Raw genomic sequence first — 26,168 nt, forward strand, 5'->3', positions numbered from 1 at the left:
TGGATCATGCACAATGTGCTAAATGATAGCTATTGTGATAAAGAAGTAACCTGAGAAAGTCTAGAACGAGGCGCCAAGAAATCTAGAAAGCAGGGACAATCTATATCCAACTTACACTACTCCCCTCCTCCATCCCCAACCAAGGGGATTTTGAGTAGTTTTAAGACTCAAAGGATTAATGGAATATGAAAACATCATCTTTATATTAGAATTCTAAACTATATCACCATTACCCTTCCTTCTTTCATCATCATTTTGACATCTGGCTCTCTCTCATGGTCCTGGTGATTTTATTATCCACACAGACAATCCTTCCACTACCCAGCCTCTCAGCTCCTCAACCTGCTCTCCTCTAAGACCTTATTCTCCACCCAACTCGCACAGCTCATTTTAGCAAAAAGACACTGGATGTTGTCATAAACCATAAATGCACCCCTCCATAAATTCGACTTTAGCGTCCCTTCTCTGACCACCACCTGTTTTCTTTATAGAACGTGCTCCCAGTTTCCCAATTTGAACAATTCTTCAGCCCCCCGAAGCGCTGACTTTGAACACTGCTTTACTGCCCCTCACATCTCCCATATCCTCACATCTCCCCTTAGCCAGCCTCAATCCCACGAGCACCCATTATACAACTCCCTTGTATTTCTGTAACTCCCTGGCCCCTCTCTTACTCCATCACATTTGCTTGTTCCAGTTCAGCTCTCCAATTAATTCCTCACCTTCACTGGAGCAACTAAACATGGATGAAGAAAAACATTCACACTGGCTGTTCTCACCTTAAGTTCATGAGCACTGACTCCAGGTCGGCCTGTTACGCTGCCCTGCGGTCTTGGTATATTTCCTAGTTTATCGATGCACCCACTTTTACACTACATTTTCTACCTCCCCTCTCCTCAGATGTCCACATCTTCTTCCCTCTTCTTATTATATTCAGTTGTTGACCTTTCATCTTATTTCACTGAGAAAACAGAGACAATAGAAAGAGAACATCTATATGTTCCCACACCCACATGTACCAATCTACCTTCATCTGTACCCATATATTCCACATTTCTTCCTGTTAGACTGGATGAGCTCTTCTACCTAATACAAATGGTTCCACTTGTGCACTAGATCCCACCCTATTACTGCTCCTATGTGGTACCCTCCCTCCTGCGTCACTGATTTTTCCTGCTTTACAGGATCATTCCCATCATCGTAGAAACATGTTGAATTATTCTCCAACTTTACAAAACCATTACTTGACCTCACGTTCTCCCTCCAGCTACTGTTTCATTTCTTTGTTTCCTTTGTTGTAAAAATCCTTGAAAGGGCTCTCTATACTCCTTCTGCTCATATTCTGTCTTGAATCTACACCAATCAGGCTTCCAACTTCACCACACCATTGAAATGACTCTTGTCAAGGTCAACAAGACTGTCTACAGATGGTCACTTTTCTGTTCTCATCTTATTCTGCCTCTCAGCAATCTTGGATCCCCGTGATTACACCCTCCTTTATGAAACACTTTCTGCCTCTGATGTCCTAGACTCTGTTCTCTCTTGACTCTTCTACCCTCTGGCTCTGCCTTCTCAGTCTCCTCATCTTCCCAACCTTTAAAGGCAGGGTGTCTCAGGGCTCATGTCTTGGAATTCTTGACTCCCTGGATCATCTCATCCATTTCCACGGCTAATATATATGCCGATAATTTTGATTTGTTGACCTTTCCCTCAATATCAGACTTGTATATCTAACTGCCTAATAAGCATCTTAAGCTTAAAATGTCAAAAAACAAACTCTTAAACTTCCTCCCCAGACTGCTCATCCAGCAGTTTCCCACATCTCTCTGAATGATACTTCCATTCTTCCATTTGCTTTGTCCAAAAATCTTTGACTCCTGACACTACATCTCTTCTCTTTTTCTCCCAGCCCATGCAACTAATCCATAAGCAAATCCTGTTGTTATTTCCAAATATATTCAGGAACCAGTTACTTCTTACTATCTCCACTGGGATATCCTTGTCCAAGTCATTGCCATCCCCCACTTGGATTACTGAACTACATTCCTGAACTCCTGAACTTCAGGTCTCTATTTGAAAATCACCCCACTCACGGCACTTTCCTAAGCTTCTCCACATAAAGTAACACTTCTGCTGCCTATACTATCCCCTCCTGCTCTCTCTCCTTGACCTTGCTTTACTTTTTTCATGGCACTTACTACCATGGGATATATTATATATTTATTGCTTATTGGTTGGATGTCTGTATCGCTCAGAACCAGGCAAGAACTTATGTTCATTTGTTGATTCACCAGTGCCTAGAATAGTGCCTGATGCATATTAGGCACTCAGATACTTGCTGAATGAACGAACTGACATTATCATCAGCATCATTATCAATATTATCTTTATTATCTAACTGCCTGGGTCCAGAGGGTTGAAGCAGAGCAACTGCACCCTAAGACAGAACAAAACACAATCTAAAACAGGGTAACCTTGGTGGGAGCAGGAGTTAGAACATGGCCAGCAAATGTCAATGCGCACTTCTCTTGTTAAAGCTAGAAGTAGACGATCATTTCCTACCTCAAGATTTCAGTTTTAATCAAAATGGTAGCATATGGTCACAAGCACATTTTATTCCTTAACAAAGCACTTCTATTAGAAGAGCTTTGCATTATTCTACTTCATCACTAATACCTGAATCCTCAAAAAGGGTATATAATAATTAATAGAAGGGAAAACTGTAAAAAGTAAGGAGAAACTGACTTTCTTAAATCAGTAATTTTAAATCTTCTATCATCATTATTATTTTTTGCATATTACATACCAACAGTGTCTTCCTTTTTTATTTTAATCTTAGAGCTATTTCTCTATCATATTCTCTTTTCAAGTACAAAGAGAAAATTTACCCAAATGGTAACTTGAATAACCTGGTCACAAGCCTTAAAAATAAGATAAATTTCAAGGTCTTATCATTCTGTATTGAAGGAACTTATAATATAGAGGATGTCTTCCTTTAGAAGAAGCATGTGTTAGCATCTGTCATTTTTTAAATGAGAACAGAGTTCTAACAACACATTAAAATGTACAGATTTAGAAGAAGAACTTGCGTTGCATGTGAAGAGGAAAAAATATAACAAAATAAGGTGATATATGAGAAAATGGGTATGAAGATATATTATATAAATGAATGCAAAGTTAATGAGGCAAAGAATTTAAATAATACAAGGTTATAAGAATTAACATGTTAGTTGATAACTTCAGTATATCTGCTTTTCAGAGTAAAAGTACAAATTTGCATAGAGATAGATATTTGAGCAGAATAAAAATGTGACAAAAAGGGTCTAAGTTCAGACAAAAACCCCGCAAAACCCATAGAATGATCTTAAATACAACGGTCTTCATTTGCTTTCAGATTAATATCTATTCTATTTTCTTACTACTACAAGTCCTTATTTTTTCTACTTTCATTTAATAAAACAAGATAGTATATAATTCTTTATGACTCTATAACTTCTGAATTTAAGATTAACTTACAGTAAAATTTCCCCCAATATATTATTTTAAAATCTATTAGAAATAGATAAATTTCATGATCAGCTAAAAGCAATATAGTGCTTTAGATACCTGCAACGTTTGAAAAAACCTTCAGTTAAATATGAAGAGAAAACTTAATTTGAATAAAAAGGGAGCGATGCATGCAATTTGAATAAAATGCCTAAATACTGATAATTAGGAACAGAGGAGGAAAAAAACCTGTCATAATTGGTTCCACTCACATATTTATTTTATTTTGAGTACTTACTTCACCAAAATCAAAATGAATGAAAAAAAGGAACCCACCGTATGTGATCAACTTACTTTACAATGATCATACTGGAGTTGTAAGGCTGGGACATCCCCTCCAATAGGCATTTGTTTTCTAAGCTCTTCATCTTTCATATTCAGCCATTTGATCAGTTCTTCTAAAGACGTCAGCAACCTGTTCCACTTCTCAGCACTGGCCTCCAAATGAGCCCTGTGAAAAGATAATGCTGACCACATTTAGACATTTGAAACGGATCCAAAAAACTATGTACCTTCCTTTAGCCTAATAATCATGTACAACCAACTAATGCTCACGTCTAAGAAGGAGGCTGAAACTTTGTAAAAAGAATATATACTTCCTGTAAGAAACAGTTATTTCGAATAAGCTAGAATATTAAGGATATGTTGGTAATATCTGTCAAAAGTTAAAACATACACCTCCACACCACAAAGGCATCAATATGAGGCTCTCAAGAAGAATGTCCATGATATAATGCAAAATTATTTAAGCAAGTTTCAGTAGTTTATGTATAGTATATATGCACATTCAAATGTAACTTTTTTCTCATTTCATCTATATATACAAAGAGACGGATAGAGAAGAAATCATACGCATATAAAATTTTTAGAAAGATACACACCAGATGCAGTTACTACTGAGAACACCATAAACGCTTAATTTTTATATATTTTTGTACTAATTGAGTATATGCAACAGGCTCGTATGATTTTTCCTTCCAAAAAAGCTAATTTGAGGGGGGAAAATTACTAATGTCTTGATTTCTCTTGTATTCAAATAAATTACTGAAAGCAGAACATCACCAACATTTATCTCAAAAAGTTGAAAAACAATAAAGGATTACTTGGACAGAACACTATTTGGCTCATGGCTGACTGATGTCCAGTGACAAATGTTATGAATAGAAAACAACTGAGCAGAAATCACTGCAGTACTTTATACTCGGATTCAAAGATGAGGTCTTTGTTTCAATAATAATTTCTGTTTTTAGCACAGAAAAGTATCTTCAGGTTTTTAAATTATGAACTTCATAATTAGGGAACTATGTTTAGGAAAAATATTTTTTATGTGATGAAGCCTTCAATAAGAATAAAGCCTTTGAAAATAGAAAAGTAAATAAGAAACAAGTTTGCTAGTTGCTCCTGCTAGATCCTTGGAGAAAGCCCAAAGCCATGGAGAAAGCCCTGCCTCAAGCCCACACCACATGAGTTGGATTTAAAAAGATAAGTAAGTCAAAAACAACTCGAGAGACTCAAGGAATCAGTGTTTCCTCAATCTTGCATCACCCCAGTGGACAGACCATAAATGTGGACTTACATGCTAAACTGCATGAAATGGAATTGTCTTGACTGTCCATAACCTTTCAGAATGAAAGGGGCAAGGCTGATGGAGACAGACATAAGCCTTGTTACACAACAGCTTCCAAAGACTAAAGATTTATGATAGCAAAAGATGACTCATTTGGGGCAACCCCAGGTACAAGAAATCTCTGTTGACCATGTTTCACATCCTCTCATACCACAACGTTCACCTTAACATTGGCTTATGATCCCCACTTCCACAAAATTGCTCCTTTACTGAGTGATATGAAACAACTCAACCAAGCACAGCAACTACTGCCCCTCAGACCTATCAGGAATTTCCTTTTTGGACATCTGACCTACTTGAGTCTTTGTCTCAAAGCTAATAGCTCTGCTATAGTTCATTCAAAAAAATATTTCCCCACTGATCACATTAGGTGGTATTCCCAGCAGTGGATATTCAACAATATCATAAGTCTTGTTTAAAAGTTCATAATGTTTCCCAGAAGAACAACTATGTATCTCTGATCTTTAGTTCATCTCTAATTCCTAAAACAATGACCATAGTCTATCAGCCAATATTCCTGGCTAAAAGAAAAAAATGGGAGTTCTGCATATCTCTAAAATACCATGTGGGCTTCCTGGTGGCGCGGTGGTTGAGAGTCTGCCTGCCGATGCAGGGGTTACGGGTTCGTGCCCTGGTTCGGGAAGATCCCACATGCCGTGGAGTGGCTGGGCCCGTGAGCCATGGCCGCTGAGCCTGAGCGTCCGGAGCCTGTGCTCCGCAACAGGAGAGGCCACAACAGTGAGAGGCCCGCGTACCGCAAATAAAAAAAGTTAGGAGTACAGGGGCTTTCCTGGTGGCGCAGTGGTTGAGAGTCTGCCTGCCGATGCAGGGAACGCGGGTCCGTGCCCCGGTCCGGAAAGATCCCACGTGCCGCGGAGCGGCTGGGCCCGTGAGCCTTGGCCGCTGAGCCTGCGCGTCCGGAGCCTGTGCTCCGCAACGGGAGAAGCCACAACAGTGAGAGGCCCGCGTACCACACAAAAAGAAAAGAAAAAAAAAAAAGGAGTACAGAAAAAAGTTTGAGGTATCATAATTATAATTTGAAATTCTATTTTATTCTCTTGTACTTACAGTCTTTTCTGTTCATTCTACAGGTGCTATGATTAACCTCACATTACAAATGCTTTAATGAGATCCTGATTCTGTTTGAGGGCCAACTTTTCTGTGTTCATACTGATTAATTTTAGGCCAAATATGTCCCTGATAAACAATACTTTTACTTGGCAAAGAACAGAACTAAATAATTTCAAGTATATTAACTGAAAATTCTCTCTTCCAGTTACAAAGCATTTTGTCCTCAGTATATTTGAATGAGTTGGTGCAATTTCTTTCCAGTATTTTTAAATCCAAAAAATAAATACTGGACTTCCCAGGTGGCGCAGTGGTTAAGAATCCACCTGCCAATGCAGGGGTCATGGGTTCGACCCCTGGTCTGGGAAGATCCCACATGCCGTGCAGCAACTAAGCCTGTGCACCACAACTACTGAGCCTGCGGTCTAGAGCCCGCGAGCACAACTACTGAGCCCGTGCGCCACAACTACTGAAGCCTGCACCCCTAGAGCCTGTGCTCTGCAACAAGAGAAGCCACCACAATGAAAAGCCTGCACACCGCAATGAAGAGTAGACCCCACTCGCCGCAACTAGAGAAAAGTACACGCGCAGCAACAAAGACCCAACGCAGCCAATAAATAAATAAATAAAATATTTAAAAATAATGAATATTGATAAATAAATAACAGCTAGAAATCAGAAGTCTTTAGTCAATCAAGAAGTGCTTGAGTGTCTTTGTGTGCAAAACACTTATGCACACACCCTGACCTCTTATTTCAGATTATTTGATCCTGCATCTTCAATGTCTATAGTTTAACTCTTTAATCAATAACCAAACCAGACATTACATTCCTATGACATCTATTTACACACTCATTGTATTGAAGAACATGATAATGTCTTTTCCAATGCAGTTTACTTTTTGACTGCACAGAAATAATGAAACTGATCATTGAAATCTATGGCATTCAGCATTGAAGAACTATTTATAAAGATGAAGGCAATACTCTTTTCAGCGAGATACTAAAGGGACTTCGAAATAAAAAAGATAACATTGGTCTATGTGCTTCTCTATATCTTTCTTTTTCCATAGTAAAAAGCAAACTGATGTGACAGATTCTCTGCTGGGAAAATCTGTTCTGGTTATTCTCTGATAGATTATAAATATGTGTTTGGTGGATTACTACCATATGCCCAAATAAAAGCATGCTTCTGTAGTAGCCTTCAGTGTCCTAGTTTCAATTTAATTCTTTCATCTTTCAAGATGAAAGCCTTTTCTTGGGCACGGGGTTGAATGCTTTGCAAAAAGAAACCTTACATTTGTGTTTGGTATAGTTGTACTTTTTCAGTTTTACTTGAAACATTCTGAGGCTTATATTTCCCCAAGATTACAGTTAAGCAGTCATCAATCATGCTTTCAGAATCTTCACTTAAAACGTTTCTTTATCTAACACATATCTGTGGGCACTCACATTTTGGATAAGAGACTTTATTATCCTCTCATTTGCTTCAGTTCATTCTTTGGGTACCTGACATGTGCAAAGCAATAGATACTTTCACTGCATGTATTAGCAACTCAGGGTGATGTCTACTTCAGAAAATGCTTCACACAAGTTAATTCTTTTTAGATTAAGTCATCTATTTTACAACTCTCTAAACATTTTTAAATGACCAGTTATTTTTAAAACTATAATATGAAAACTTTTTGAACATAAACATCCATAAAAATGGCACCTCATCATTTAAATATTGTAGAAAAGCAACTATGGAGAAAACTATGTATTAATATTAATATCTATTTTAAATCACCAAAAGCCTCTACCTTTCATGTTTCTTCAAAGAAGTTTTTAATCCCTTCTCCCGAAGTACAGATCCAAAAAGAGAGCAAACAGTGTGAATGAGTAAGAGGAGCACTTATTAAAATAAAATACAGTTTTTCAGTTTTTCAATAAAGCCAAACATCGATGGAGCACCCACTCTGATGTCAGGCACTACACTGGTTCAGAAATAGAAGGCTCTAGGGTCAAGTTAGGGGGAAGACAAGTAAACCAAATATACTCTGAGATAGGAAACCTCACAACAACTCTCTGAGGCAACTACAGCTCAGAGAAGGAAGAACTTGCTCAGGAAGCCATGGTGAGAATCTGGAATCCACACTAAATTCTAATCTCTTTCCACTATGTTGCTCTCATCATGGACAGCACTTAAGAGGGCAGATAGAAACTGCCAAGGTATATTTGTAGACAAGTAAAGATACATTTGAAAAGTGGTAGGCCTGCCAAAGAATTTGATGACCCAAATTAAGAGGAGTAAAGATATACTATCCCCTATGGTGCAAGGAAGAAATGCACAGAATTAAATACCCATGTTGGCATTCTTACTACAAAGAAACTTTTATTTTATGGTAATACCCATAGGTTACAAATTGAGTTATAGTGAAAGAAAATACCTCCATTAGTGCAAGAATAACCAGTAACATTAAAAGGGGATTATTTCTGCTCCCAGAAAAGGAATTAAGACTGACTAGGAGAAAAAAGTAGAGTCCTCAGAATTCAGTCTGTTCTGAAAAGAACACCAAAGCTGTGCTTCCAATATTGTAGTCACCAGCAATATGTGCCTATTTCAATTTAAAGCTTCAGTTAACTAAAATAAGTAAAATAGGAAATTCAGTTCACCAGTTGCACTAGCCACATTTCAACTGCTCAACATGCCACATATGGCTAGTGGTTACTGTACCGAACAGTGCAGATACAGAACATTTCCATCATTGTAGAAAGTTCTACCGAAAAGCACTGAGCCAGAGGAAAACAAGAAGGAAAGCTGCAGAATTTTCCTCTATGAGATCTGAGAAAAAAAATTTTAGAAGTTTTACAATATGGTTAGCAAAATCAACTACCTAAAGTTAAAAGTGGTGTCAATGACATTGTAAAAGTGTGATAACGTTAGATGTAATGATGATGTTAAAGGTTAATCTCCTCTAAGGGCCTCTAAAAAGGTGCTCTGAATCTTTCAGAGGCTCATAAAAGAAAGGGAAGATAGAATTTTATCTTTGAACCCTGTTTTCATTAGATTTGAGAATTTCACTGGCCTTTGAAACCGTAAGTTAATAAGGATCCATATTAAACATTAACATATTCAACATTAAGCTGATAAGTAGATATTTAATTAACATAATCCTAAATTATACAAATTTAACATATAAGTTTAAGCCATGGCCTTCACATTACTGAATTTATTAGTAATTTCCAATTCACATTTTTCCAGGGAGTAAAAAACATTGTTAACAGTTCCTAAGAGCCTATCTTCTAGCTCAGGTTTCAAATCACTATCTTTGCTTATATCGATCTAAGTGGAATACAGACTTGTATGTATTGTTTTTTGATTGCAAAAGAATAGTTGGTAAATTAGATTTCCGTATTTTAAAAGTGTGATCAAAGTTATCCAAAAAGGGACTTCCCTGGTGGTCCAGCAGTAAAGAATCGGCCTTCCAATGCAGGGCACACAGGTTCGATCCCTGGTCAGGGAACTGGGATCCCACATGCCGCGGGGCAACTAAGCCCGTGCGCCACAGCTACTGAGCTCACGCACCTTAACGAGACAGCCTGTGTGCTCTGGAACCCTTGCGCCACAACTACAGAGCCTGCACGCCACAACTAGAGAGAAGCCCACGTGCCACAGCGAAAGATCCCACAAGCCTCAACGAAAATCCTGCGTGCTGCAACTAAGACCCAACACACCCCAAAATATAGATAAATAAAAAATAAAAAAGTTAACCGAAAAGACTGGAAAATAGTACTTAAGATATTAACCCAAGGCTCTGAGTCACATGTAATTCCGTAGTTCCAATGATCACGCCGTGGTCAATGGAGGTAACGTCAAGCATTTCACATAGACACAGTGAATGTTCAATAAATATTGGCTGTTATTATGATCTTTGACAGATAGTCTCTTTTCTAAAAATGATGATAAATTGCAGCAAATATTCCCGGCCATGACAATACTGATTTTAGCACAATGAAAGCACAATTTGAAATACAGAATGCACAGAAGGGACAGCTATCTGATGGCCTTATTCTCAGAAAAGAATGAAGCAAGGCTGCACGCAGAGAGGGAGATTTTGAGAGGTTTTGGGAGCCAATGAGGAATCGAAATCTTTAAAAATTAGGGATAGTGGTGATTATGATAGAAAATCATTCAGAATTGCAATAGCAATTCTAAGTAGAAACTGTCAAGTCTCAGTTGAAGAAATGTTATCATTTTTCACTTTCCAGTGCAACACTAGGAAGCCCAGAATTTAGATCAGGGGATAGGGAGGGTATGATTATCAGAGCATCAGCGATTGGAAAAGCAGACAGGAATTTCAAGGGGGAGAGGAATTTCAAGGTCCTGACATTACTGAAATGGTTTATAATGAAATCGAAGCTGGGTAGATGGGGTTGATGAAGTCTGAAAAGCGGAAGGGTTTAAGCAACTAAAGATAAGGAGAAAGGTGTGTAGGTTTGGGAAGATGAAGGAAAAATAAAAAGAAAGCTAGGAATTCCTCAGCTGAAAATATTAGAGCATGTGCATTTTTAAACAATCTAGTTAGAATATTGTAGACAAATTATATATACAGAATAAAACTGCAAAGTTAGGGGATAGCATATAGGTGGTCCTGGTACATATGAAGCTAATGAAAGAAGGTCCTCTTCATAAAATACATAACTCTAATGTGAAGGAGAGTTGTTTTACTGATGATGTTCTAAACAATCCTGATTTGCTAAAACAGAGGGCTCTTCTCCAACTAACATGGCAAAATCAATGGCACTCAGATGTGCATGGCCAGGTGGGATGTAAAAAAATAAAATGTGTGCTCTGAAAACAATTTGCCCCTGGTCTCCTGAGATTGCTTATCCCAGAGATGCCAAGATAACATGGGATGTCAACTAAGTCCTAGGCCTGGGCAGATTTATCAGGCTTAGAAACAAAATAGGGATAAAAGCATTTAGAGATAAAGTAAGAAGAAACTGAGAAGTCAAAATATACAGAGTTATCAGTAGAGATGTCGACACCAAGGATGATAAGTGAGGAAAAGATGCAGAGTAAAAAGGAAGTCAGAAGCTCAAATCAATGAGTAAAGTAGAAGAGTGTCCTATACATCAGGAGGAAGCAGGAATAAGATGATGAGAGGGTAAAATAATAGATGTATCCACTTCTAACGACAAGCTGTTGAGAGATGGAGAAGCAATGCTTAAGAAATAGCAGTGAGGCTGCCAACTTTCCCTCTTATCCCTGTGCGCAGGGCTGCTGTTCAGCCAGTGTCTGCTGGCGCCATACTGGGAGTTTATGGCTAGCATTCTACTTGGTGTCCATAGTAGTTGTTAAATATTCAGAATGTTCCTGTTGACTGCCAGGTGAGGAAAATGGGAAAACTGAACTCTATTAAAGAGTGTTTCAAGTAAAGCAGGCAATTAAGGGGACAGTCAACTTTCAATTATAGAGAAGAGTGATGGGAGAGTTTAAACAAATATTAAAGACATAGGAGAAGTTGTTCACAATAGAAGCCAGTGCAAGTGTGACTATACTTTAAAGGAATGAGAGGAAAGAACAGAGGAACAGGAATTCATAGTACACTCAGCAAGCAACATTTTCAGTAAGGACTGAAGGAGGCAGCTGGCTGTGGGGGAAGTTACTTCACGTTTTTGTTAATGAGAACACCTCCACACCCCAGCTCCTTGGGAAGGGGTTTTCTCACTAAGTACATTCCTGGCCTCTTCTCCACCCTTTCACTCTCTCTGTCCCTGCAGAGGTAGAGTGAGGAATCTGATTTGTAGATTTGGGGAATAACTTGATCTACTTAGCTCAGCTCACTCTTGCCTTTTGAGAACAAGTCTGCAGAGACTGAGTTCTTTTCTACTCTTCCATGCAGGGTTTCCCACATGGGAGGCCACATTGTCCAGTGACTGCTGGGAATTCTGCCTACTTCTGGAGTCCGGTTAACAGCCCCATTTAGCTCTTACTCTAAGCACCTCCTCCAGCCTAGCCTCTGTCAGTAATTAACATGACACTGTTGTTCTCACTTTTCCTTACTTTTGTTTCCTATTTCTTCTGAATCCAGCCAAGAAAGAGGGATGCTACTTGTTGGGGACCTTCTCAGAAATTCCCAATATTAGTGATTAAGAAACAAGACGGGGTAGGGAGAATTTCTATGTCTTCTGAACTAATTAGTTCCAAACATAATGGTAATCAATGAGAGTAATAATAATAGTTAACAATTATTTAGTGCTTACCATGTGCCACTGTTTTAGGTACTTTATAAAGGCTAATTAAATCAACTATTCATGATGACTCTATGAGGAAGTTACTCCTATTATCCCTATTTTGCACAGGAGGAAATACATATTGGCCAAGTAACCTCCCCGCAGTGTCACAGCTGCCAAGGAACAAAACTAGTGTTTAAACTTACTAGGCAGTCTAGCTCCAGAGTATTAAATGCATCCTGTACCACTTCTCTCTGAGGTGTGCTTACTATATGAGGGCCCATTACTAAGAATAATAAACCGTTTTATCATTTTTTTAATTGCGATATGATTGACATATAACATCAGTGTCAGGTGTACAACATAGTAATTCAATATTTTTATTGATTACACTCCATACAGTTATTATAAAATACTGACTATATTCCCTGTTCTGTACATTGCATCCTTGAAACTTATTTGTTTTATACCTTAATTCCCTTCACCTATGTTGCCCCTCCCCCACTCCCCTCTGGTAACCGCTAGTTTGTTCTCTGTATCTGTGAGTCTGTTTCTGTTTTGTTATATTTGTTCAATTGTTTAATTTTCTAGATTCCACATGTAAGTGAAAACATACAGTATTTGTCTTTGTCTTACTTATTTCAGTAAGTATAATACCCTCCAGGTCCATCCATGCTGTCACAAATGGTAAAATGTCATTCTTTTTTTTATGGCTAATATTCCATTTTTTATATATATATATATATATATATATATATGTATATACACACACACACATATATACAAACACATATATATACATATATATGCATATATATATATTCCATTGTATGTGTATATATATATATATATATAAAAATATATATATATATAAAATCTTCTTTATGCATTCAACTGTTGATGAGCAGTTGCAAACTGTTTCCATGTCATGGCTATTGTAAATAATGGTGCTATGAACAATGGGGTGCATATATCTTTTCAAAGCAGTGTTTTCATTTTCTTTGTCTCAATACCCAAAGCGACTGTAATCAAAATAGTATGGTACTGGCACAGAAACAGAAGCACAGATCAATGGAACAGAATAGACAGCCCAGAAATAAGCCCATGCACATATGGTCAATTAAATCTACAACAAAAGAGGGAAGACTACACAATGGGGAAAAGACAGTCTCTTCAATAAGTAGTGTTGGGAAAACTGGACAGCTACAAGTGAAAAAATGAAACTAGACCATTTTCTCACACCGTATACAAAAATAAACTCAAAATGGATTAAAGACTTAACTGTAAGACCTGAAAACATAAAACTCCTAGAAGAAAACATCTATGCAGTACACTCTTTGTTGGTCTTAGCAATATATATATATATATATATTTTGCATTTGTCTCCTTAGGCAAAGGCAACAAAAGCAAAAATAAAGGAATGGGATCTAATCAAACTAAAAAATTTTTGCACAGAGAAGGAAACCATCAACAAAATGGAAAGGTAATCTACCGAATGGGAAAAGATATTTGCCTATGATATGTCCCATAAGGGGTTAATACCCCAAATATATAAAGAACTCACACAACTCAATACAAAAACAATCTGATTTAAAAATGGGCAGAGAACCTGATAGGCATTTTTCGAAAGAAGACATACAGATGTCCAACAGACACATGAAAATATGTTCAACGTAGAGGAAAATCATCAGGAAAATGCAAATCAAATCCACAATGAGATATCACCTCACAACTTTCAGAATAGCTATGGTCAAAAAGACAAGAAATAACAAGTGTTGGTGAGGACATGGAGAAAAGGGAACCCTTGTGCACTCTTGGTGGGAATGTAAAATGGTGCAGCGACTATGGAAAACAGTTTAACGGTACTTCAAAAAATTAAAAATAGAACTATCATACGATCCAGCAATTCCACTCTTGGGTATATCTCTGAAAGGGTCTCTTCAACAGCTCTCCTTGTCTTTAGAACTTTTCTCATCTAATAATGCACTCTCCATAATTGTGTGGGAGGGATATTTCCAAAGCTTAAGTCTAATCATGCCACCTAAAAATTTTCAAATTCCATTACCAGTGGAATGGAGCATGGTACACACAGGTGTTCCATGATTTGTGTCTTACCTCCCTCCTCACCTTTTTCTCTAGTCACAGTCTTTCCCCTCTACATCATCAGCAAATTCTATTCTCAGTCAGACTGAACTTCTTAACTGCTCCATGAACACACAGTGTTATTTCTGGCCTCCTGCTTAGATATCTTTCTCCAATCCTCATCCAGTCCATCTGGGGAAAACTATACACCTTTCAAGGCTCAGCTTAGTTATCATCTCTTTCATGAAGCCTTTGATGATCATCTGAAGTGAAAGTTACCACTTCCTCCTTTGGACCCATCTTAGCCTGAAGAGAACTGTGAACCCCCTAGGGGTAGGGGCCATATCTTATTTATGATTCACAATGCCTTAAACCTAGAAGTAAGTTCTTATTAAATGCTTGAATCTCCAGAAATGAGTAATGAGGCTAAAAATTATTTTAATTTGTTATCACATTACTAACACATTTTACTGGAATGTATGATTTGTCTTGATCCAGAAGCCCATTGGCAAAAGCTTATTCCCCCATCTTCTAAAAATAACATTATTTATTAGATAATATTCCAACTATAGCTTATGAGTTCTTTCTTTCCAGGTTAGAAAAAAAAAATGTGACTTGACAGGCTTAGGCAATAAAGGCCAGGAAAGGTCAAAGATTTTTTTTGTCTTCATTAAATTCTCCTTCCTGAAGAACTCATCCTCCAGACTCTCAAAATTCCAGCACCATGTACACAGTCTTCACCAGGGCCAGGCCTGTGGCTTTTAGCTTGTTACACTAGTTGGGTTTGTTAGAACCTCAGTGAATGTTTTCTACTATGTTAACACTTTAAATCTTTTTATCTATTTATATTTATGGGGAACAGAAAGGTGAAACCCAATGGGGTCTGGCCAATTGAAAATTCAATTTTAAGCAATCACAAGTATATTCTCTCACTATACAATACTCTCTAATTTTCCTCTCTAACTAAAAAAGAGTAGTTGCTTGATAATGTCCAACAGGATCTTTACACAGAGGTTTCCATAGTCATGCTACATTACCCCCTTCTTTACGTGTAAAAAGAAGTGCAAATATCCCTTTATGAGCCCCAGAAGAATAAAAGCCTTTCAGGATTTCTCTTCAGAAGGAAAATTTTTTTAACATTCATTCACAGTAAATAATCCGCAAAAGATTTCTGCTCTCCATGAAGTAGTCTATAAAATGCAGAAACCAGTTGAAGCAGATCCACTGAACCCCTTTATGTAAGATAAAATAAACTAGATGCTACATTAGACAGAAATTACATAGACTAAGGAACTATCAGATTACCCCATTCAATCTTCACAGCAATCATGTGGGTTAAATATTTATATTTTGATTTTGTAAATGAGAAAACCAAGGCTCAGAGAGACTAAGTGACTTGCCCAAGTCAAATTCAAGTCAAATTCAAGACCATTTGGTTTAAGGCTGTACATTTTTCAATACATCATACTGTTTCTGAACTTTAAGATTTAAGAAACTGACGTAGGTGCAAGATCCAAGTCTTTCTACCAACATTCATGTTCTTAGTCAGTTTCCACTAAACTCATATCCATTACGTATTATCCACCATCTAGTAAACATAATTCTAAAATGTTCTTAACTCCCACTAATAATATTAATAGCTGTCACAGTAGGTCTTTTTTCAATGTCCTTTCTTAGTCAAATTCTGGTCCTCAAATTCATCCTTATTTACTTTTTACTTTCTCCAAATGGAGACATGAGTCATCAGTTATCCATTTTAGTGTCCATAAGTGATATCTAATTTCTAAAAGTACATCTTCAAATTGGACATACAAATTGCTTGACGAAGCAAAACATGTTCATTGCCAAGAGTCAGAAAGATCTAGATTCAAATCCTTGTGTGGCACTTGTTAGCTCAATATCTTGTCAAGTTCTTTATATTCATTAAGCCTCTGTCACCTCATGTAAGAAAGGATTTTACTATTCACCTCACTAGGATTTTTTGAATACTAAATAAAGAAATGTTTGTAGAGATCCTAACACAATACTTGGTTAAGGTAAACACTCAACAACTAGCAGGTATTGGTAAAATCATTAGTATTATTAGGTTTAAAATATGATATGCAAATTTGTGACTAGTCAGGAACAGTTGACAGAGGGCACTGCACATAAATGGAGCTAAAACTGTAACTTTAAAAAAAAGTATCTTTGCATTTAAATCTTAAACTATTTCTGAAGAAGTAGCATGCTGGTAAGGCTTCCTGTTCTCTTCCTGATATACAAAAATCATGAAAATTCTCCTCCCCCATTATTTTTATTTTGATACTGACAATGCTGACCTGATACTGGCAGATTTTGCTTTTAAGTCGTTCCATCTTTGGTTCATATCATCCAGTCGATGCTGAAGCATAGTAGCCTCTTCAGAATTTCCCAAAGCTTTTACCATCTTCTGCCTGTTTCCATCAAGGCTTTTAAATATGTCACTGTGGGCATCAATTTCTGCCTGGATGTCCTGAACAGAAAAAGGCAAAGAGATAACGCAAATATTAGGTATTAGTGTCAACATTACTTGGGATTGCTATACAAACTTTGCTTTTCTCATATTCCACAAATGAGTTTTTTAAAAGCAAAATAGTTAATTTTAGCTTAAATGATAACAAATTTAAGTGTTTTCACAATTTCTACATTGAAAATAATAGTTTTTAAATCTTTAATAAGACACTGATTTCCCCCATTCTTAAAAACAGAATGTATCAATATTATAATCTAAATTTCATGTATCAGCTAGTTAGATGTTCAAATTCAATGAGAAATTTTTGAAATTTTGTACGACTGTGGCTGCCAGATCACTCAACTTTGCTTAATACCCAAATAAATCCTTTCTCCCCTTTCCACATAGGCAAAACTTCCCTCAAAATATGAAGTTTTACAGAGGTCACTAAGATATTACATAATTAAACTTTCTTTTTACATTTAGACAAACTTACTAATAGTTCAGCCTTTTAATCTAATAAAATTTATTTCTAAAATTTAAAAAAGCATTCTCATAAAAATGTTTATCCTCATTAACAAATAAAAAATAATGACAAAATAATATTTCTCCTGTTGAAAAGGAAAATATTTTGTTCACTTCTATAAAGTAAATTTGAGGGCTTCCCTGGCGGCACAGTGGTTGAGAGTCCGCCTGTCGATGCAGGGCACATGGGTTCATGTCCGCTCTAGGAAGATCCCACATGGCGCGGAGCAGCTGGGCCCGTGAGCCATGGCTGCTGAGCCTGCGCGTCTGGAGTCTGTGCTCCGCAACGGGAGAGGTCACAACAGTGAGAGGCTCGTGTACCGCAAAAAAAAAAAAAAAAAAAAAAAAAGTAAATTTGAGTGTAGTTTAAGTAAAATAAGAATTATTATAAATTAATAATAAAAATTGGTTCAGACTCTGAGGAAGCATTTTGGCAATTTGTATCAAAAGCCTTAAAACTGTTGAAATTACCTATCCCACGAAGATTTATGTATAAACACATTTATCACATTGATTGTTTTTAAAATAAAAAAGTAAAAACTTTCGTAATATACATTAATGTTAGCTTATTATTAGGTTTTAAAATGGAGGATAAAAAACTATATATTGTGATGTTAATTTAATTTTTAAAGTAGGTGTTTAAATTAGCCTATGTATTTGTAAATCATTGCACACACATACATTAGAAGACTATAAGAAATAAATCAAAATAGTGCGATCTCCGTATAAGAGGATTAAAGGTGATTTTAGTTTTCTTCTTTACACTTCTCTGAGTTTCCAAGTTTCTATAAAAAACAGGGTCTCTTTTTGTAATTAAACAAATACAACAAATTTAAACTTTAAAATACAGAGGGTCTTATCAGTTGTTTAGTTCTCTCCTGTTATAAGGTTGTCAACACAATTTTCTATATTAATTTGGCAATCACCTTTTCTTCATGAATAAATGGGATGTGTAGCTAACTCTAGTGTGACAGCCACTATCATCCAACAACTGAGTATGAACTTACAAACAGAAAAGCAGACACCAGAAGGGGCCATGAAGGTGTCGGGTGAGTCTCCATGGCATTAATTGGTAAGGAATATTAAGGCAACATATTGCAGAAATAAAAATTATATTTCTGGTAATGAATCAGAATTAGTAAAAGAAGAGCAAACCCAAACACTATAATTTTGTTACACTTCTCATCTTCAATTTTCCTTTATAATCATCATTCTTCTTTAGTTTCTCCAACTCTAAATGGGCAGGGTAAAAATTTAAACAGAAATTCTTCGAATACTCAGAATGCTATTATTAATTTAGAACTTACTCCTGATAAGCAATCCATGTATTCCATTAAGAACCAAGGCTTAGTGGCCAGCGTTGAAGTGACTGTTCTTCAAGTATCTACAGACCTACACAAACCACGACACATGGAAAAGCCTTGTACAACTCACTACTCCAACCAGCATGGTAAAAAGGTATCACACGAGGTTATGGGGCAGAACTGCTGTATTATAATTTCTGGGAAGATTTGTGACATCTAAGATGACATTAATAGGGTCATATTTGAGAGATGGGAGAGGTGAACACAAAGTCTGATGGACGGCTTCTGCAAAATTTATGCTCTAAATTTGCAAGCCCATTGGTCTCTGGGTTATCTAACAACAAAGCCAAATCAGGTCTCCCTGCAAAGTGTAATCTGAGTACACCCAGAATTAGGGTTAACCACTGAACAAAAACTCAACATTGTTGACTCTTCTGCACTTTACTAGCACCTCCATCTCAGAGAGTACACAGCAGACACTGATGGGGAAGCAGGGAAACACAGCCAGATACCAATTCAAGGTTCTCAGGCTGGGCAACAGTAGGCATGTAAATGGCAATCTGGTTATAAATTGAACTTGCGAGGTTTCAAATAGAAATTCTCAGTAAAAAAGAAAAAGAAAAGGAAACTTCTGCTGAAAGATTCTTTGATGACATCTCCTGAACAACACAGTCCTATTCTTTAGAATAGAACTGTTTTATTTTTGTGTCCTGAGATGCATTTTAAGACCTCCAAAGACATATATCAAAGGCCCAGTTTTAAACTTCGGCTGTAAAGATGTATGATAGCCATCTTTCTCAAAAAGCTCAGTGACAGAGTAAATAAGCAAGGCCTCCCTTTGCTCTGTATTGTCAAGGAGAATTTGGCCTCTAATTTCCTGTGCAGGTTCCTAAACATCATTACCAGTGGACCACACCTAAAATCACAAGGCAACTTCAAACCACAACTTCCTGTAGCAGCCTGACGTATTTGCTTCTTTTCATATTCAAGAGACACAGAAAGACAGAAGCACATCAAGATTCATAAATAGTCTCCTCAGTTTCACAGGAGCATTCCACAGCATGAAGAAATTTGGATACCAAAAGCACGAAGCAAATTTGCCTCTTCACTTCAGATCAGGTGATGCCTGTTCCAATCCGGCCACAATGACAGATGGAGTAAAACAGAACTGCATCACTGGCCCAGTCAATGATCGTAAGTACTTCCATAACATTTTGGTTAAGAGCACCACCAGGGATCATATATTCATGTTGCAACATAAGTTTCAATATGTGGAAAACCCTTCCACACAGGAGCCTCATCAAAAATTAGGAAGAAAATCAACAACCAGAAAACGATCAAAGAAAAGGAAATCAGCGTACATTGTTCTTTTAATTTAACATTTGGTGGCATATTTATTTGGCCAAATATATCAAGAGCTCCTAAAGACAGAAAATCATCTTAATATTTCTTCTGTATCCTTCAGAGTCTCTGTTACACAGAGTAAGTCTAATGAAAAATAGATGTATACGGATAGACAGATACATAGATAGATAGATGGATGCAAAATTGCATAAATGAATGTATGAATAAGTTCATCTTGACAGACTGGCATATTAGCCACTGTAATGCCAAGAGAAATCAGACAAATAATTAGAAGGAAATGTAGTAATCATTTTGTTTAATCTCTTCATTCAAAAAATTTAACAGGGAGAAATTATTATTTAGAAGCCTGCACTGCAAAGCCTTGCCTAAGCTCTTTGCTGGAAATTTAGAATTACCCGCAGTTAATGAATCATGCTCCTTCATAGATCCCTGTGGAATGACGCACTGGTTTTAAAATCAAGATGCCAGCATGGAAGTCTGTCAGATCCTGACTCTGATGTAACATCAAATGCTAAAATAAATTAAAGTTCTATGAAAGAGGGTTAACTCCCATTGCACAGCTGGGAGACTTGCCCTACTAATGCTTACCTCTGTCACCTGGAAGCCTTTCTGACCATTAAATAAACATTAAAGCACAAAACGGTTATTGATAATTAGTTATGGGAATGTAATCCATCTAGAAGCACAAAGCAATGCTCTTCCAACCATTTAACATAAGGCAGTCATGTACAAAGAGGGATCCCAGCAAAGTACTCAAGCAGCTAAATTAACATTTGAAAACAGAAGAAATACTTTAAGAATTCACTCGAAAGCCTTGCAGTGTACTTTCAAACAATGTAAGCATAATGTAGAAGGTTAAGAAAAGCTAGGGGTTAGAATAAAGAGACTACGTATTTTTCTCTAAGTAAAATACCATCAAAAGCCTAAGATGCACACTTTCAGAAGAACCTTGCAGAAGACAGCTACAAAAGCTCACAGAGGTTCACTGATCAACAATTAGTCTTTTTTTATACAACACCCACTACCCAGGTCAAAATTAAGTGCACAAATAAAGCAAAACATTTATTCATTTACTAATTTAATAATTGATATTTTAATACCAGTTTTGCCCTAACTGGACATTTCTTCAATGATATAACCCATAGAGATATTATATGCCAACGCTTTATAATGTAAATCACATACATTTTATTTCTTTATAATGTTCTATAATCAAGTAGTGGCTGCAGCTGTGTAAGCAAAAATATTTCCTTAGGGCTTCCCTGGTGGCGCAGTGGTTGAGAGTCCGCCTGCCGATGCAGGGGACACGGGTTCGTGCCCCGGTCCAGGAGGATCCCACATGCCGCGGAGCAGCTGGGCCCGTGAGCCATGGACGCTGAGCCTGCGCGTCCGGAGCCTGTGCTCCGCAACGGGAGAGGCCACAACAGTGAGAGGCCCGCGAACCACCCTCCGCAAAAAAAATTTCCTTAGATTATTATAAACAGAACTGTTTGAACCCTCCTATAAGAAACAGAGATTTAGAATAGTACCACTAAGACGTCTTCAACAACTAAGTTGGTATTAGAATAGATTCCTCCTCTTTGGGCCTTGCTGACATCATTTTGGTTTATTTTTGCACGGCATATTTACCTAACCCTACATGGCCACAGAAGTGTTTTCTCTGAAGGAATCCTGACCCCTTTTCTGAAGGTGAAGAAGTGAGGTTAGCAACAACTTCCCAACTATATCCCAAGGCTCAGGCTAAATCAACAAAGTTAACCATTAGGGGAAAAGAAATCCACTGTTCCTTTCAAAAGTTGAGACCGGAATTCAGAGACAGTTTAGGATTGATTGTCAAGAGCTCAGTAGGATCACTGCCTGAGTTTCAGGTTTAGAAAATGAGGGATCATACCTTTTAAAAAATAGTTAGGTATCACCTAAAAAAAATACAACCTAATAATATCCTCAAAGGTCATTACGTGCTATGTAAATATGCTTTGAGACAGTTTGTGAGGCTTCTGGGACAGTGAGTGATTGCAATTAACTAATCAATTATTACAATTAACTTGCTGATGTCAACAAATTATTCAATTAATTGTTTATAAATTATATTTTCTTTCAACAACTAATCTCATAAATTTTAACCACTCTATTAATAATTATGGAATCACATTTTGACAGATAAAAGAGTGGTATCACCTGGTCGACAGCAGCATTTAAAAAGTAAGAAATCGGACTTCCCTGGTGGTGCAGTGGTTAAGAATTCTCCTGCCAATGCAGGGAACACGGGTTCGAGCCCTGGTCCGGGAAGATCCCACATGCTCCAGAGTAACTAAGCCCGTGCGCCACAACTACTGATTCTGCGCTCTAGAGCCCACGAGCCACAACTACTGAGCCCGCGTGCCACAACTACTGAAGCTCATGTGCCTAGAGCCCGTGCTCTGCAACAAGAGAAGCCACTGCAATGAGAAGCCCGCGTACCGCAACGAAGAGTAGCCCCCGCTCGCTGCAACTAGAGAAAGCCCGTGCGCAGCAACCAAGACTCAACGCAGCCAAAAAAAAAAAAACCAAAAAACAAAAAAAAGTAAGAAATCAATGCCAGTAATGTTCTTTTCCCATTATCTGTGATTATAAATATATGTTAGACAGTAGAGTAGAAAAAAAGTTAAATTACTAAGTGGAACAAATTTACAATTAACTGCACTTTCAAGATAATTTGAACAAGCCAACTTGAAATGATAAAAAATAAAGAAACAAAGTACATTTTAAATTCCAACATAGCAAACACTGCTATTAAGAAAAATATTTTTCACAACAAAGTAAAATGTTCAAAATCCTTGACTCTATACCAATTGTTACTAAAACATACTAACATCCTAGTGCGTTAAAATATAGTGGCTTTCCTTCTGAGGTGCACTTTATATAAGCAGGTTTGGTCTGCACATGAACATGAGTTTAAGAACAGTTATTAACAAATATTTTCAAGTTATCAAACTATTGCCCCACCCTAATTCCTAAAATCAGATTGTATAAATGAAACTGAACAAGTTTGAAAACCCAGTCAAAGGTTTTTGTATTTTAAATGTTTTAAACAACAGTTCTGGGGCACCCAACTCTTCAACTTCTGACCTGTGAAAAAGCAGTTCCTATTGCCCAGAAAGCTCTCATTTTCTTCCCCAACGCACATCTCCCACATGTAAGCCCACAATCTCAGTTCCTTCCTTAATTTTAAAGTCATCTTAAGTCCCAGTTTAAATATCATTTCTCCAGGAGAAACTTCACTGCACTCAGGTTAGATTATGTCTACCTGTCGCTCTTACAGCTACCTCCTTTTGCTCAGTCACAGGCTTACAGAATACAGACTTGTTTAAGGTCTGTATCCTCCTACTAGGCTGTAAACTCAAAGAGTGGAGGTCTACCCTGTTATCCACGCCATCCTTGAATTCAGCCCAGTGTCTGGTACATACTGTGTACTTCATAAATATTTACTAAATATTAGAGCAAGAGTAGACCTTGAAATTGGAAGTTGACTGTGTCTTTCCAGGATAAAATTTTTAAAAATTAGATATTGCAAATTGAGCAGCAAAATATAGCTTCAAATTATAATTTTAAATATTGGTCATCCTAAAGGATGTCAATATCATAAAGGAAATTTAGCACTGAGCGGTTTCTCTCTGTGTTGTCACTATGGGAAGCATCTTTCCCAAAGGATTCACCAAGAGAGTGGTGCTACTCAGACTCCGTCTTTCTCTCTCTCTCTGTCTCTCTGTCTCTCTCTGTCTCTCTCTCTCACACACACACACACACACACACACACACCCTTAGAGAACTACCATTACCATTAATCATCTAGTAGCAGAACTGCATAAATTAATAAAAGGCAACAGTCACTCAAAATGTCACTAAGCTAAAATTGTCCATTATTCTATCCTCCGTGACTACTAAATAAATGGAACAGACAGTACACAGTGCAGATGGCCAAGTATACCAATATATTAACAGCCACTGAGTCCATCAGATACTTCCACTATGAAGTACTTTCAAGGAGAAAATCAATTCATTAAAATCAAGGTGGCATTAAAACCAACTCATAGGCTGCATTTCAGAAAGGCATTTTGGTGGCAGCTTTCTGTGTCAAGTCAACTGTGAGTCTGAAGACCGCTCTCCCCTCATCACCTGGTCGGGTAACTAGGATCTGCTTGCTGCCTGGCACCTTTTGCCATAAGGTCATCCTCTCTTGGCGAGAAGTTCCTGTTTCAATCTCCTCTTTAAGACCACTCTGGGGAACACGTGGTTCCCTTCAATCAGGGCTTCCTGATCCTTGGTGAGCTGTCACCTTGAGGAAACAGTAGAGAATGTTTCCGGCCCCCTGGATCCCCAGGAACTCTGAGTCCCAGGTGCAATTTGCCCATCCTGCTAATGCTGGAAAACCACAACTCTAGCATCACACATGTTGGGACTAGATAACCAGATTACAGACCCCAACGATATGCCAAACATCCCTGTACGAACAGATACCCAAATATAAGTCACAAACCACTAGATTTCTTCAAAATTCAAAAACTATCAACTAGATATCCCCTTTCAATTTATCTCACAAACAAACTGCTGTCTTGAAGTTATGCTGAAGGTCTGCTGTCATCTGGAAATTTCAGTTATCTGACCAGTCTTCAACTTTTCAGATTAACATTATTGGAAGACCCACGACTATCCCAACCTTGTACTCTAGTTTTCTTAAAGCCTGAAATGGTTTCAGTAATCCAGCAAAACACCTTTTGCTCTGGGAACTTAAACATCAGCTTGAACTATTATAATTACTGATAAGAAAAGTGTTAAATCACCAAGTGTTAAATCACCGTGTGATCTGCTCTAGAAGCAGATCCCTAATATTGAGGAAAAGATAAGACTAAGGAAACTGAAGATAAAGGGACTATGGGAAGACCGTTAGCTTCCAAATGTATCATGTGGCTTTTGCATTGGAGCAGTAAGCCTTGGTCATTCCCTAGAACCGGCATTTTTGCTTTCAGAGTTGGGGGAAGGTAGTTGTATTTGAGGCGTGAGGTAGTGGTACCTTTCCATAATACAGTTTTCCTGGCAATGAATCAATGTAGCATAGGCTAAATATATGAGACAGCTTTTGTGAAAATACACAAAGGATTTTTTTTTAAATTGAGTTGGAGAAAAATACATTCATGTATGACAACTTCCTACAAATGAAATATGGCAAGGAGATTAACTTTCACATTGATTTTTATAAAGGCGTCTAACACAAAAATAAACATGTATGGAGAACTTCAGACTGTGAATGGCAGCAAGATTGTTTCTCTGAATTTGCCCTTTGTCTCAAAAAAAAAAAAAAATCCCAAATCAAGCTTTTGACAGGACTAGGCCTGTAGGCTTCTTTTACTGTCAATTTAACTACTAAAAGAAAAAATAAGAAATATGCTGATACTAAGGTTTAGGAAATAAAGGAGGAAACTAATATGACCAGAACTGGTAACTTCGTCAAGAAAATAGCCAAAAAGCTGAGGCAGGTTACTAACCTCTGGTATCTGACCTAGGCTTTCAAGACTAATAGCAGCAATTACAATACAAAAGGCCAGCTATTGACCACAATTACGGCCTCTCAGGGGGTCTAAGTAATGAATTATTCATGTAACGTATGCCCTATATACCTTTTTAGGAAGAAACAGACAAATCTATACAAACCAAGCTAACAGACCGGTCATAAAGTTTGTCACCTGCTGTTACCAGCTGCCATAAAGAAAGTTTCTCTAACCTCCTCCACCCCTTCTAAACGGTGAGCAAGTTGACCAGGAACCACCCTTTACCCTCAGGAATGTAGGTGCTTAATAACATATTAAAGGGAGAGGTCAAAGTGAACCCTGTGTTACAGTCCTTACTAGGACAGTTGGGGTGCGGGGAGAGAACCGGGTAGGAGGGAGCATTCAACCAGGAGAAGCGAATTCTTCTTTCTCCACCCT

The 26,168-nt window shown here is 37.5% G+C and overlaps 1 protein-coding gene across 12 annotated transcripts in view; it reads right to left on the reverse strand.

The window, feature by feature from the left end:
• UTRN (utrophin) overlaps positions 1-26,168 on the reverse strand; it is a 492,142-nt gene that overhangs the window by 135,343 nt on the left and 330,631 nt on the right. For all 12 annotated transcript variants that reach the window (XM_067701862.1, XM_067701864.1, XM_067701861.1 and 9 more), the window contains 2 exons: positions 16,860-17,032; positions 3,841-3,997 (listed from right to left, as the gene is read on the reverse strand). In XM_067701862.1, coding sequence (XP_067557963.1) covers positions 3,841-3,997; positions 16,860-17,032 — 330 coding nt within the window. The remainder of the gene's footprint in view (positions 1-3,840; positions 3,998-16,859; positions 17,033-26,168) is intronic.

The sequence above is a fragment of the Pseudorca crassidens genome, chromosome 13, assembly GCF_039906515.1.
Source record: "Pseudorca crassidens isolate mPseCra1 chromosome 13, mPseCra1.hap1, whole genome shotgun sequence".
NCBI classification, from domain to species: domain Eukaryota; kingdom Metazoa; phylum Chordata; class Mammalia; order Artiodactyla; family Delphinidae; genus Pseudorca; species Pseudorca crassidens.